Source organism: Numenius arquata, chromosome 7 (assembly GCF_964106895.1).
Source record: "Numenius arquata chromosome 7, bNumArq3.hap1.1, whole genome shotgun sequence".
Taxonomy (NCBI): domain Eukaryota; kingdom Metazoa; phylum Chordata; class Aves; order Charadriiformes; family Scolopacidae; genus Numenius; species Numenius arquata.
The window spans coordinates 57,390,135-57,402,740 of NC_133582.1; the positions used below are offsets into that span (position 1 = coordinate 57,390,135).

At 37.1% G+C, this 12,606-nt stretch overlaps 1 protein-coding gene across 1 annotated transcript in view; it reads left to right on the plus strand.

Annotated features, from left to right (window-relative positions):
* The window catches only part of CRPPA (CDP-L-ribitol pyrophosphorylase A), a 117,148-nt gene that overhangs the window by 46,881 nt on the left and 57,661 nt on the right, over window positions 1-12,606 (plus strand). Inside the window, exon 5 of the mRNA XM_074150678.1 lies at window positions 6,212-6,257. Coding sequence (XP_074006779.1) covers window positions 6,212-6,257 — 46 coding nt within the window. The remainder of the gene's footprint in view (window positions 1-6,211; window positions 6,258-12,606) is intronic.

Sequence of the window (12,606 nt, forward strand, 5' to 3'; positions counted from 1 at the left end):
GTTGGACTAGATGATCTCCAGAGGTCCCTTCCAACCCCATATCATTCTGTGATCCTGTGACTGTTGCACAGGTTTCTTCTGTCCCAGATGCAGGATGCTGTGTTTGTGTTATGTTTCACAAGGTTTCTGTCAGCCCCTTTCTCTAGCCTTTCAGAATCCCTCTAAATGAGCGCTGTACCCTTGAGCATATTACTTACTCTCTCGTTTGTTGTCATCCACTAGTTTGCTGAGGGCATTTCCTCTTTTCCAGGTTATTAATAAAGATATTTAGACAGCATTCTCCCCAGTATCAGCCCCTGAGGATCAGCAGCAGTAACCAGCCCCCAGTTACACTTCAGAATTGAGCTTGTGCACATCTCTGTTTTAAAGGAGAACTGTTGCAGTATTAGTGCCACTCCGACGTTGTTGGTGAAACAAAACCCTGATGCTGTTCACTCTCGAGCATGTGGAACCCACTGCAGTAGCGCTGGACTTTGAAAAGGCCTGTAAACACATGAAAAATGGTAACACATGAAGAGTGAATTCCTCGTAGGTCCTTGGATATTGGACAGAGAACTCTTTTAGCTGGTGGGGAACTGGGGAATATAATGAAGAAGGAGATTTGGGTAGAAAAGCTGAAAATACTGTGGACCAGGTGGGAGAGTCCCAGTGCTGACAGTACGGTGCGGTGTGTCACAGCAGCAACAGCACCCGTCTGTGTGTAGATAGATACTGTGCTGCAGGCAGTGCCGAGCAGCGAATACGCGGTATATATTATACACAAAGATGCTGGTGCCGTGTCATTAAAGAACTTACACCTTCTCACATCCTGTTCCCTGCCTTATTTTATAGCTAAAAGTCATTGGTGTCTTCTGTGGCTCCCGAAGGCATTCAAAGTCAAAGGCATAAGAATGATGAGGTCTGTAAAATAGTAAATTGTTTCTACAGCAAATAATCATGTCAGTTTGAAAGCTGCAGAGGAAGGTAGCTCATTCCTGCTGGAGTAGCACCCAGGTGTTGGTCACTCTGGGCTGGTGTGTTTGGCAGGTGATTTGGGGCAGTACCATTAAAGAAGAGAACGGTTGTGCTCAGTCTGTGCAGTTTGATGAAGTGCTGAAGACTGCTAATTTTCTCAAGTGATGCTTGCCTAAAAAATGGTTAGGAGCTATTGCTGTTGGTTACTAATCACCTTTCAGAAGCAGAATTGTCTTTCCTTAGCTTTCATAATAATGTAATCTGTAACAGGTTGTTTTGGTCTTCTGTGAGGCTTTTCAATGCTGAGATAAATTATATTTCATAAGCTAAGACCTGATGTGCTCCCAGTGGCTCCAGTCTTCCTTTTTTTTCAACAAGAGGCAAAATGATATTCCTTCCAGACAAATGAGAACTGAAATAAGTGATCATTGTTCAGCTGAGGTTTCAGAGGATGCGTAACAGAAAAACTGCAGTCAATTAACAGGTGGAGAACAGGTTCTAAAGTCCAAGCATTACAATCCAATTTCATTCTGTGTGGACCTTGAATCTTTAAAGAGAAGATTTGATATTTTTAAGAATTCGGTTTATTTATTAGGTGCTGCATAACATTAAATGACTCAAAGCTGTGGGAAAAATTACTTACCTGTGCGTATGTATTGTCTTCTTGAATTAACTCTTAATTATTCTACTGGAGCACTGTCTACATTTCAGATTCACTCACCGTTGCAGCTGAAGCAAGTGATAGTTTGTTTACTTTCTGGTAACAAATTACAAAATTAAAATCATTCTTTGTAGTGACAACAATCAGGCAGGAACATTCAAATTACTTCAGTGTTATAAATATTTATAAGTTCTATTATAAATATAGTTACTATATAATTATTTATAACATAGTTAGGATCAGGATGGTGAAAAAGGAAACAGAATGACACTATCAACACAGCATTTTCAGTTTCTCTGCGCCTGACACCTTTGAAACAAAATGACCTTAAATGTTCTGGGGCAATATCTCTTAAAGTGTAAAACCATGTAACAGAACATAATTGTTGGAGTCTAATACGTGTGTGTGTATAATGCAGATGAAGACTGCATTGTAAGAACACTTTTAAAAGATTGACTGGCATTTAAAGATTTAATGCTGATAGTGTGAAAAATCCTCACCATTTCTAGAAACAACAGGTTATTTTCTAATCCTAGAAAAATATCCCATACAATGGAGATCTGTGGGATACCTTGGTGTAACGGAGGGAAATGCCTCATTAACCTAAATTTTGTATTTTGCATTTTGTGTATGTGTGATCATAACTTTATGGTATTTGTTGGTTATGTTTTGCCCTTAACATATAGTTTTATAAACGTGAAATGTTCATCAAGCTAAATCTGTTTGAAGAAGTCTTTTAAATATTAAATGGGAATAACTTTGGGGAACTTTTCAAAGAGCATCTTCCTAGGTGGTGAAAAGGTGCAGTCTGACGGTTGAGAGAGAAGAGCACACAGGAAACCAAACAAGCAAACCCTCATCTGATGATTTTGGTGTGTTAGTAAATAGATACAGTAGATTACCATACAGAAAAGTAGAGAAATGTCTAATAACAAAGACTATTCTGCCCTTGCCAAATAAGTAGATGATTGTTTTGTATTCCATGATAGTGAGGTATTTGTGTTGAGTTTTAGTACTTGGCCTAGGGAAATACTGATTTTCAGCAATAACGTTCAAAAAATTTTGGAACACTAGATGTTCAAGAGGACAAAATGAAAATTAATGTTGTCACATGAAGAGAGAGAATCTGAATAATTAGAAGCCCGTGAGTTTGATATTGAGCAACAAAACAAAAGGGCGCACTGCTACAGGAAGAACTTGATTAATCAAGAGTTAAGGGGCTAATGTAATTAATGTCAACCAACATGGAATTCACCTATTTTGTGAAATTGACTTCAAGCCTTTTTTACAAGATTATAGTCTTGGCTGATAAAGGTGGTAGTGCTGATACAATATAGGGTTGGCAGAAGTTTGACTTGTTACTACATGGCATCTTAATTAAAAATAGGATGACTGTAATTGTACTAGTCCTCATTAAATAGATTAAAAATAGGATAACTGATATATTTCAAAAGATAATTCTCACCACGTGCAGCTCTGCAGAAACTGTTACTGTCTCTAAGTTACTTTTGTTTGTCTGATAAAGTTTGCAGACAACACAAAGATTTAAGGATTTGTAAATAAAAATGCGATTGATCAGAAGTAACCTATTGATAAGGATTGCTTGGCAAACAATTTAAACAAAAGGTATGTTTTTCCTTGCAACCAACGATAAAGAAGTAGATTTGGAAACAAAATCTATAGGCCATGTTTAGAGAATTGTTCTAGGAAGACAGTGACTTTGGAAGTTGTGTAGGAATCGCAGAGGATAGCAAGTTTCCACTCTGGGCAAAATACCTTCCATCAGCCATGGATATATAAACAAGAATCTGAAATTAGAAAAGGGATGTTCTTGTATTACAAGTGCATCTAGAATACTACGGTCAAATCTGGACTCAAGCCCTGGGCAAATGTTGTGATCAATAGAGAAGGTTCTGAGAAGAGCATGAAAAAGAAGATTAAATGGTAATTTGAAAAGTCTGTAGAGATTTAGCTTAGTAATGTGAGATAAAAAACCAGAAATGGATGAGGTAGAAGATCTCTCTTCTGCAAAGTGAAAGAGAACTCCTGTGTGTTATCTTTCTTGCTTATTCTTTTTCCACTGGGGTTTCTGGCCCTCACCTGGGCCGCAAGAGCAGAGAGTGCCGTCTTCCATACAGAGTGGCACTTGAAGTATTCTTCCCGGTTGATTTGGTGAGATCTGAATTGCTTCCAGCTGGGGTGAGCCTAGAATGCAAATCCACTTTGGTGAAACTACAGATAAAACAGTGTAGCTGCTCAGAACCCTAAACTGCTGTGTTGACTAGCCTTCAAAGTTCTTTAAAACAAATTCATACTAAAACAATCAATGGTCAGAATCAAACCAAAGGGTGTCTCTGTCGTGGTTGCCTGCCTTTTGAGTAAGTCTCATCTAAATTGCAGGAACACCTCTTAATCAACACAAGAAAATTCAGAAACATTATGAATATCCGTACCTTAAGAGAAACTTTGGTTGCATTTAGCATCTTGTTCAATACTGAAAGAGGTGTAGAGAATCCCTCCCTCCCTGACTGGTAAGTTGTGGTCACCTGTGATCACCTGTAGCTGGCAAGGTTTTTCTCTCTGTCAACTTTACTGTTTTCATGAAGCTTATAGGAGCTTGTATCTGAAATTAGCTTATAGGATCAAAAATTATGAAAGAAATTCATATGGATAGTGTGATATCATAGAATCATAGAATGGTTAGAGTTGGAAGGGACCCCAAAGATCATGGAGTTCCAACCCCCCTGCCCTGGGCAGGGACACCTCCCACCAGACCAGGTTGCTCAAAGCCCCATCCAGCCTGGCCTTGAACCCCTCCAGGGATGGGGCAGCCACAGCTTCTCTGGGCAGCCTGTTCCAGTGTCTTACCATCCTCACAGGAAAGAATTTCTTCCTAGTGCCTACTCTAAATCTCCCCTCTTTCAGTTTATGGTCTCGGATGATTTATTTCTCTAGGAAATCACCCTAAAAGTATTTGCTGATGTCTGGCTCAGAATTTCAGAAGTGATTTTAAAGCTTCGTTCTTAATTTTTTCATTCTTCTGTGCTGCTTTCTTGAAGACTGGGCCTATTTTATGAAGTAACTTCTTTTGAAAATCAGGCTATTATATATAATACTGTTGCATTTTAAAGAAACTGAACCTTAGAGTATGTGACAGAGCTGAGATAGTCTTGTTTTTTGAAAGGTTTTTAGATGGTAATCTGTTACAGGTTTATTGAAAGTTCAGTAAAAAAGCCCTCTAGAAACAGGTAATTATAAAGAAACCTTGCAACAGAATTGGTGACTCAATGAGTCTTTATCCTTAAATTTAAATTCAAGGCATTGATTATTCCCAACAGTATGTAAACTCAGACAGCTAAGATTTCGTGGGCTAGATTCACTCTCTGGCTTCTCCCACAGGACAAGCTGTGGCAAAGTAAATTTAATTTTTAATTTTAAAAGAATATCATTCCTTGGAGAAATGATGAGTAATGAGAAAGGTAATATTATTCATCTGTTTCTGACTACAGTAATCAGTTTAATTTATGAGATGGAAAAGTAAGTGGTTACAAGAATCCTTATGTTAAAATGAAATAGTCATTTACTCGGACACTAAAATGCTAATACCTACAATAATATGTTTCTGCTGCAAGATGTACTTTGCAGCACTAAAGCTTTTGGAATCCTATTCCGTCCATTTGAAAAAGAAAGAAGAGTTACTCAGACTCTAGAGGAACAAATGCAGAAAATACAGTAATATTTAACATAAAAGGAGGTTACAGTAAAACCGAAGACAAATATTCAGGAGTTAGTTATTCTTATAACAGCTCATGTCACTGCACGTCATTGCAAAGACATTGCAAGCAAAGACTGTTGGCATCTTGGGTAGATGCTGTCTTTGGTTTTTTGTTATTTTATTTACCTACTAGCCTACTATTGGGATCATCAACCACCACGAGGGCACAAAGGCAGATATGAAAGGTGGTTTTTGCAAGTACCAAGAAAATATTCAGCATCTTACTGTCCATCTAACTTGATCTGAATAATGTTTTCAAGAAGATCTTGATGGTTTTTAATCCTCAGAAAGCTCATACAAAGCCTATTATAGTCTCACGGACTCCCACTGATTAATTGGACTCTCGTTAGCAGTAATAGTCTTGCGCTACTGAAAAATTACACCTATATTAGTAAAAGAAATTACGAGGCTTCTCCTTGGCTGTCATTTTTATGATCACAAGTCCTATAAAAAATGTACCTATTTCATGATAGAATTATGGAGTAGAAATACGGTTTTTAAGGAATTATGAAAATAGATGTGTGAAAATAGATGCAATGTCATGGTTTTATGATTCTGCAAAGGGTTAAAAATATATTTAGGTTTCAAATGAATTCTAAGCAGATCTAAGTATTTAAAAAAAAGTCTTCTCTTGAGTCTCCAGTAATTTCTGCAACTTGTGTTCTCATGACTTGCCAGTGATATTTAAGCAGAATTAAGAATTGACAATATCATTTGTTTATGGTATTTGAAATGCAAAGGATTGCCTTCGGGGCATTGTTTTATTGGTTTTACATTCCTTCCTGCTGTGTTAAATCTAATGAGGCTTGTCTGTCCTTTAGGTGACCTACAAGCGGGATCTGTATGCAGCTGAATCGATTATTAAGGGTATGTGTTCGTCCTTGTGGCTGTCAGTTTCCTATTCCTGAGTCTAATTTAGAACCTTGTGTGCTATAGTTTTAAATGTCTTTAAGAAAAGTTTTGTGATTAATAAAATGTGCTTAGGCAAGTTGTTTTAGCTTGTTCACTGGAATACTTGTATTATGCATTATTTACCTTTATTTACTTCTCTTAGAATAGAGAACCTTATAAAAAGCTGTGTATGTTACAGAGTCAAACAGAGATTAATTTTGAATGACTTTATAAGGAATAAACAATTTTTTTAATTTTCATTTCCAGTTCAATTGTGAATATGTTCCATCTTTCTAATCTAAATACTAGATTGTAAATTATGTATTAACTCTTTAGGGCTCTTCGCTCTTCTACATACAGCAACTTGTTACCTAAATTGATATCGCAATTATATGATATTGAGGTATACCATTAATTTATAAATATTTTGTTGAACTGATTTTTTAACCTTTTCCTGTACTGGTAACAGTTGTTTCTTAGCAGTTTAACAGAAAGGCTAGATTTAGTCTTTATCTAGATTGACTCAATCTAAAAACAATGTATAAAGGAAGAACTGCTAGTACTCTATAATGAGCACACTGATGGTTATTGTCAACTGATAGGCTCTGATTCAGGAGGCTCTTGCTTGACTCTACGTGGGCAAATACTGCATATTACATGCACTTCTAGAACTACCTGACTGTTTTTTCAGGCATGTATCGAGGAGATAAGGCTGTGAAACCTTGGGAGTTCTGTTTTTAACAGGGACTGGGCTCTTGTCTCCATAGCTGGAGGCCTGGAATTTTGTAAATCTTGCTTTGAGTAGAGTTCTTAGAGGTTCCACACTCCTCTAGCTTTTGAGCTTAGGGTTTCCAAACACGTTAAAGTCAAGAAGGTGGCTGGGAGTAGTCAGTGTGAATTTACAAAGGGGAAATTATGCCTGACCAACCTGATAGCCTTCTACAATGACATGACTGACTTGGTGGATGAGAGGAGAGCAATGGATATGGTTTGTCTTGATTTCAGCAAGACTTCTGACACTATGTCTCCCATGACATTCTCATTGACAAACTGATTAAGTACAGACTAGAAAAGTGGACAGTGAGGTGGATTAAAAACTGGCTGAACTGCCAGGCTCAAACATAACGATGTCCAGCTGGAGCCCAGTCACAGTAGTCTACCCTAGATGTCAACGGTGATTAAAATTGTCACTAATGATCTGAACAACGGGGCAGAGCCCACCTTCAGCAAGTCTGCAGATGATGCAAAATTGGGAGGAGAGGTTGATAGACCAGGTGGTTATGCTGCCATTCAGAAGGACCTTGACAGGCTGGAGAAATGAGTGAACAGGAGTCTCATGAAATTCAGCAAGGGGAAGTGCAAACTCCTGCCCTTGGGAAGCAATAACCCCAGGCACCAGAAAAGACCCTGGGGAGTACTGGTGGACAACGAGTTGAACAGGAGCTGGCAATGCACCTTGATGGAAGAGGTGTCCAACAGCTACAATAGGCAGAGCATTGCCAGCAGGTCAAGGGAGGTGAGCCTTCACCTCTTCTCAGTGCTGGTGAGGTCACATCTGGAGTGTTGGGTCCAATTCTGGGCTCCCCTGTACAGGAGAGACATGGTCATACTGGAGAGAGTCAAGTGAAAGGCCATGACCATGATTAAGGTAGTGGAGCATCTGTAGTATGAGGAGATACTGAGAGAGCTTGGACTGTTATGCCTGAAGAAGAGAAGGTTCAGGGGGATCTTAGCAATGTGTATAAATTGGAGTGAAGAAGATGGAGCCAGACTCTTCCTCAGTGGTGTTCAGGGAAAAAGAGAACAGGCGACGGACACAAACTGAATTATAGAAAATTGCATTTATACATCTGAAAAGCCTGGAAATTCTTAGGATTCTCACATTTTTTATTACAAAGCTGGGAGACTGGAAGGGAGACTGTCTGTCCTTGATTTCCGAGGAAACATTAATTCAGCTGAGATTGCCAATATGAGCATCTCTTGGCTTATAAATGCCATTTTTAACAGCTTTTATTAAGTTACTGAAAAGAATATTTCATCTCAGAAATTACTTGGGTTGATATTTTCAGAACAATATTTTTAACTTATTCAAGCTTAGGGAAGCTTTGAAAATGGGGATGTGACCTGACTTAAACTGGAAAAACATTTTCAAAATATGTAGTATCTCCATTTTGCCAACTTATTTTTTGATAACTATCGGATATTTAAAAGCTTTATGCAAACAGAATTCATTCTGCCATTAAGAGTTTTTCACAAATAAAATCTAGATACGAAGTTCATGAGATGGCCAGTGATTATCAAAGCATTTTTTTCTTTAATTTTCTGAAATTCTTGTGCTCTTGGAAAAGTATGTAGTAGTTTTAAGTGATCTTTACTTGGATAAAACAGTACAATTTGAATATAACTTTTAAAAGCTCAAATATTGTTATTGTGGTTGTCAGATGAGCAAAATTATTCACAAGACAAAGAAGAGTTAATAGAATGAATCAGTATGCAAAAGAAGAATTTTGTGGTATAGTATGATGTAAAATTAAGCAATGATTTTATCTTCATGATGAATAGGAATTGGAACTAATACTTTACCTTGAATGATAGTTCAATGGAAAAAAGGGAAGCTTCCAATCTTTGAGAAGTGCAAAAGTAATTATATGAAAAAATTAAGTTCTTTTTTTCCAGTCTAAATATAGATCCCATTACAGCAGTCATTTTGCTTGTCCTTACTTAACTAACTAATGATCTGACTTGTCCCATTGACGTAATTTCAGTTAAATAAAGTAAGTTTTTGCAGTCAGAATGGCAGTTAAATATTAAAAAATATATATATTAACCCAACACACACTTTTTGCACTGTCAGCATCCAGTTTATTTCATCTAGCAAGATGCAAGTCTGTCTGTACCTTCATGATAGGACTTCCCACTGAATTCCTAATTGTAATAGAGTGCTTTTACTGTACAGATCTCTTTTAAGTATTATCTGTAATTTTAAGTATTACCTATGCAGCAGAGACTTTCAAATTAAAATTCCTTCTGATGATGATGTTAATAAGGAAATGTAGAAAGCTGATGGAGCTGCCTGGATGTGCTGTTTTGTTACAATATTTGTAAATATTTGCTGTAACAAGAATTGTTGTACTTGTGTCAGTCAAGCTTGCTGAAGCCAGTAATGCCAGCATAAAATGATGTAAATGCCCTGAATCAGCTCAATGAATGTACTATGTTGATCATATCTTAACTAAGGTTCAATATTCAAGTTGGAAAAAATCTCAGCAAACTCATATTTCTGTTAACTTTGATGTTACTTTCCTTTTTCATATGTATTTTTAATATTTATTTACCATGTACGTTCTCAATATTTAATGGCAATTTATCAGTCATCACCGGATCAAGTAGATCCATTTTCATTTCCATTTTCCTTGAACTTAACTGTAGACTGCACTACTTTTGTAATGCAAAGGCCAGTTTATTTAACTGTATCATTCAGTATTACTCAAATATTTAAGAGTTACTTAGTTCAGAAGATCTTCAGGATGTACTGAGGATGTGCAAACTTCACAGGAAAAGAAAAATGAAAACCAGTGCTGATTTATATTTTTAAAAAGTCCTTAGAATCACAGAGTCATAGAATTGTCCAGGTTTGAAGGGACCTTTAAGATCATCTAGTCCAACCATCAACCTAACTCTGATAAAAAAACCCATCACTAAACCACATCTCGAAGCACTATGTCAACCCGTCTTTTAAATACCTCCATGGATGGTGCCTCAACCACTTCCCCGGGCAGCCCGTTCCAATGTGGAAGAGGACACAGGACTGAAAATACAGCATTATGCATTGGATAGTAGAGTCCTGTATCACATAGTTGGGTGGGTTCAGACATCAGGTTCAGGCCATGTAGAGCAGCTGGAGGGGAAGTCCTGCATGATGCTGTCAGGCTGGGCTGCAAGGTACCAGCTCTCGGCAGCCACCTTGCATCCTGTGACGGTCCTCTGGAGATGTTCCAGAAGCTAAATGTATGGCTTGGGAGTGTGTAGGGTGCTCACATGGGCTCCCCGCTACTGTTCAGGTCTTCACAACTGATTTCTTTATTATTAAGTGATCTAATTTACTTTGCTGGATGCACATTTTATCACTGGATGAGTTCAGGAGTGTGAGTATACGTATTTAATTTTATGACCACAGTTCCAAATTTTATGTCATCTACAGTTATATTAGTCACCGAAACTGTTTCCTTCAACTTCAGAGAATGACAGTTGTCTTTTCTGTTAACCTGTTTGTTTTATTTAGAAAATCCACTTAAGCTATATTAAAAATATTTGTGTTGATGAGATTTATTCAGCCAACTTTTCCCTTTCTGGTTTCAAATAGTAATTTTTTTGCTTTGAATTATGAACATCAACAGATCTTTAAATACTTACATTTTAATGCTAAGAGTATTAAGTTTACACTTGTGTCTACAGACAGTTGCTAAGGAACAGAACAGGTTCCTTGTGGTTCAGTTTGACATATTATTTTGCTATCCTGTTTATTTTTGAGGTACTCTTGCATTTCTGTCGGTTGTCCATATATTAAATTATAAATCCGTATTTAATCTAATTAAATACAAGAAAAATTATTGTGTTAATATGTGTTTGGCAATTAAATGATGTCTGAAAAAATAAAATTAATCATTAGATTATCTGAGACTGTTTCCATAGCCTGCTGTGTTACAAATGTAATTCTAACTACGTAACAAGTCCCAAATGTTTCACAGAAGCACAGCTAGATTTCTAACTGCTGGCCTAATGACATGTAATAACTGACAAATTTCAGCTTGCTAAACTTGACTTAGGTGGAAGTAAAAACATACATGCATGCGTCCGTTTTTGTAATGTAGGTATTTATATGTATATATAACATTCATATGCAAGGCAACACAAGGAAAGGCTTCACTAACATAAATAGACTGATGAGTTATTTATCTTTTGAGGCTGTTTTCTTAAAACATATCTTATTAATTTGCTTACTTCCTCGTGTCTCTCTTACAGCTATATTATGAAAATCTGAGTCCCAGTATAATTTTGTTTTATAAACAGTAAATGTAATGCTTTTCTTTAGTTAAGCAGGTACAAACTTGTAGAGTATGCAGACAAGGTGGCACACGCCTATTTTTAATAGTCTTGAAGTAAGAAAACATCATCTTACAATAAGGGTGACTCATCTAGAAATGTAGTTAAGATCAGGCTAATACAAAACATCCTAAAAAATTTCCATTAGGACTGCTGCCCTGAGGGAAGGTTTCTTTGAACTCTAGTTCCAACATGTAAACTTTAAATGGTGCGTCTCAGTAGAACTAACTTAAGAGTTTGATTCTCTCTCCTCCTCCTTTTTCTTTTCTTAAGGGCCCTTCTTCTGCAGTAACTTTGTCACAAGAACGTGTGTTTGCAGAGTGGATATTTTGCCCTCGCGTTTGGCTAAATAAGTAGCTGCTGATGTAGGTACAAATATATTTTGGAAGTGCCGAGAAAAATAGCATAATGCCTTCAACCCGTTTGTGACTCTTGGGAGCTACATACTGTATTTTGTGTTATATGAAAAACCCACGTGACTTTTTGTTAAAAAATTGACATCGGTGTCAATTGTGTATCAAAGGACAGATATTTTACCCGAGGCAGGCTGCAGTTTCATGGGCACACTCCTTAATCGGTGGCTGTTCTCTGCCGTGAGGCAAAGAAATAGACTGGCGGGTAGGGAGGTGGTTTGGTCCTCCTGAGGATGGTTTGGTCTGGTGAAAACAACCCTCTTCCTTCTCTTCTACCACAAAATCTTCCTCGCTTTCTTGTATGCTAATATCGGTAGGGGCACTGTCATATTTGCCTTTTGGTTTTTGTGGCTACAGAGAAATGTGGAATGAACAAACAGAAAATTGGTAGGTATTTTTGGTTACCTATGTTATATGAATAACAGTTTTGACTCGTTCTGTTGAGCCTGAGTGAACAAGATGCTTGGCAGTACTTGTTTCATTTTTCTTGTGTTTACAGGGATAGAAACATCTCTCTTATGAGATGCTGAAAATGCCAGGGAGAACCATACCGAATTTCCAGAGCAGTTGAGCCATTGCGGTGTAGAAAGTGAAAATGGAATTCTGATAAATTAATTTACTATTTTGAATTCACTACAAACTTCAGAAGTATTTTGATGAATAGGATCTGCTTCCAAAATAGTAGGAATTGTAATGAGAGACCAAGAATGGCATGGTATGAACGTATGTTTACAAAAACATGTATGTATACAAAACATGTATGTTTACAAAAATGTATGTATACACGTATATGTGCAATTAAGTGAAAA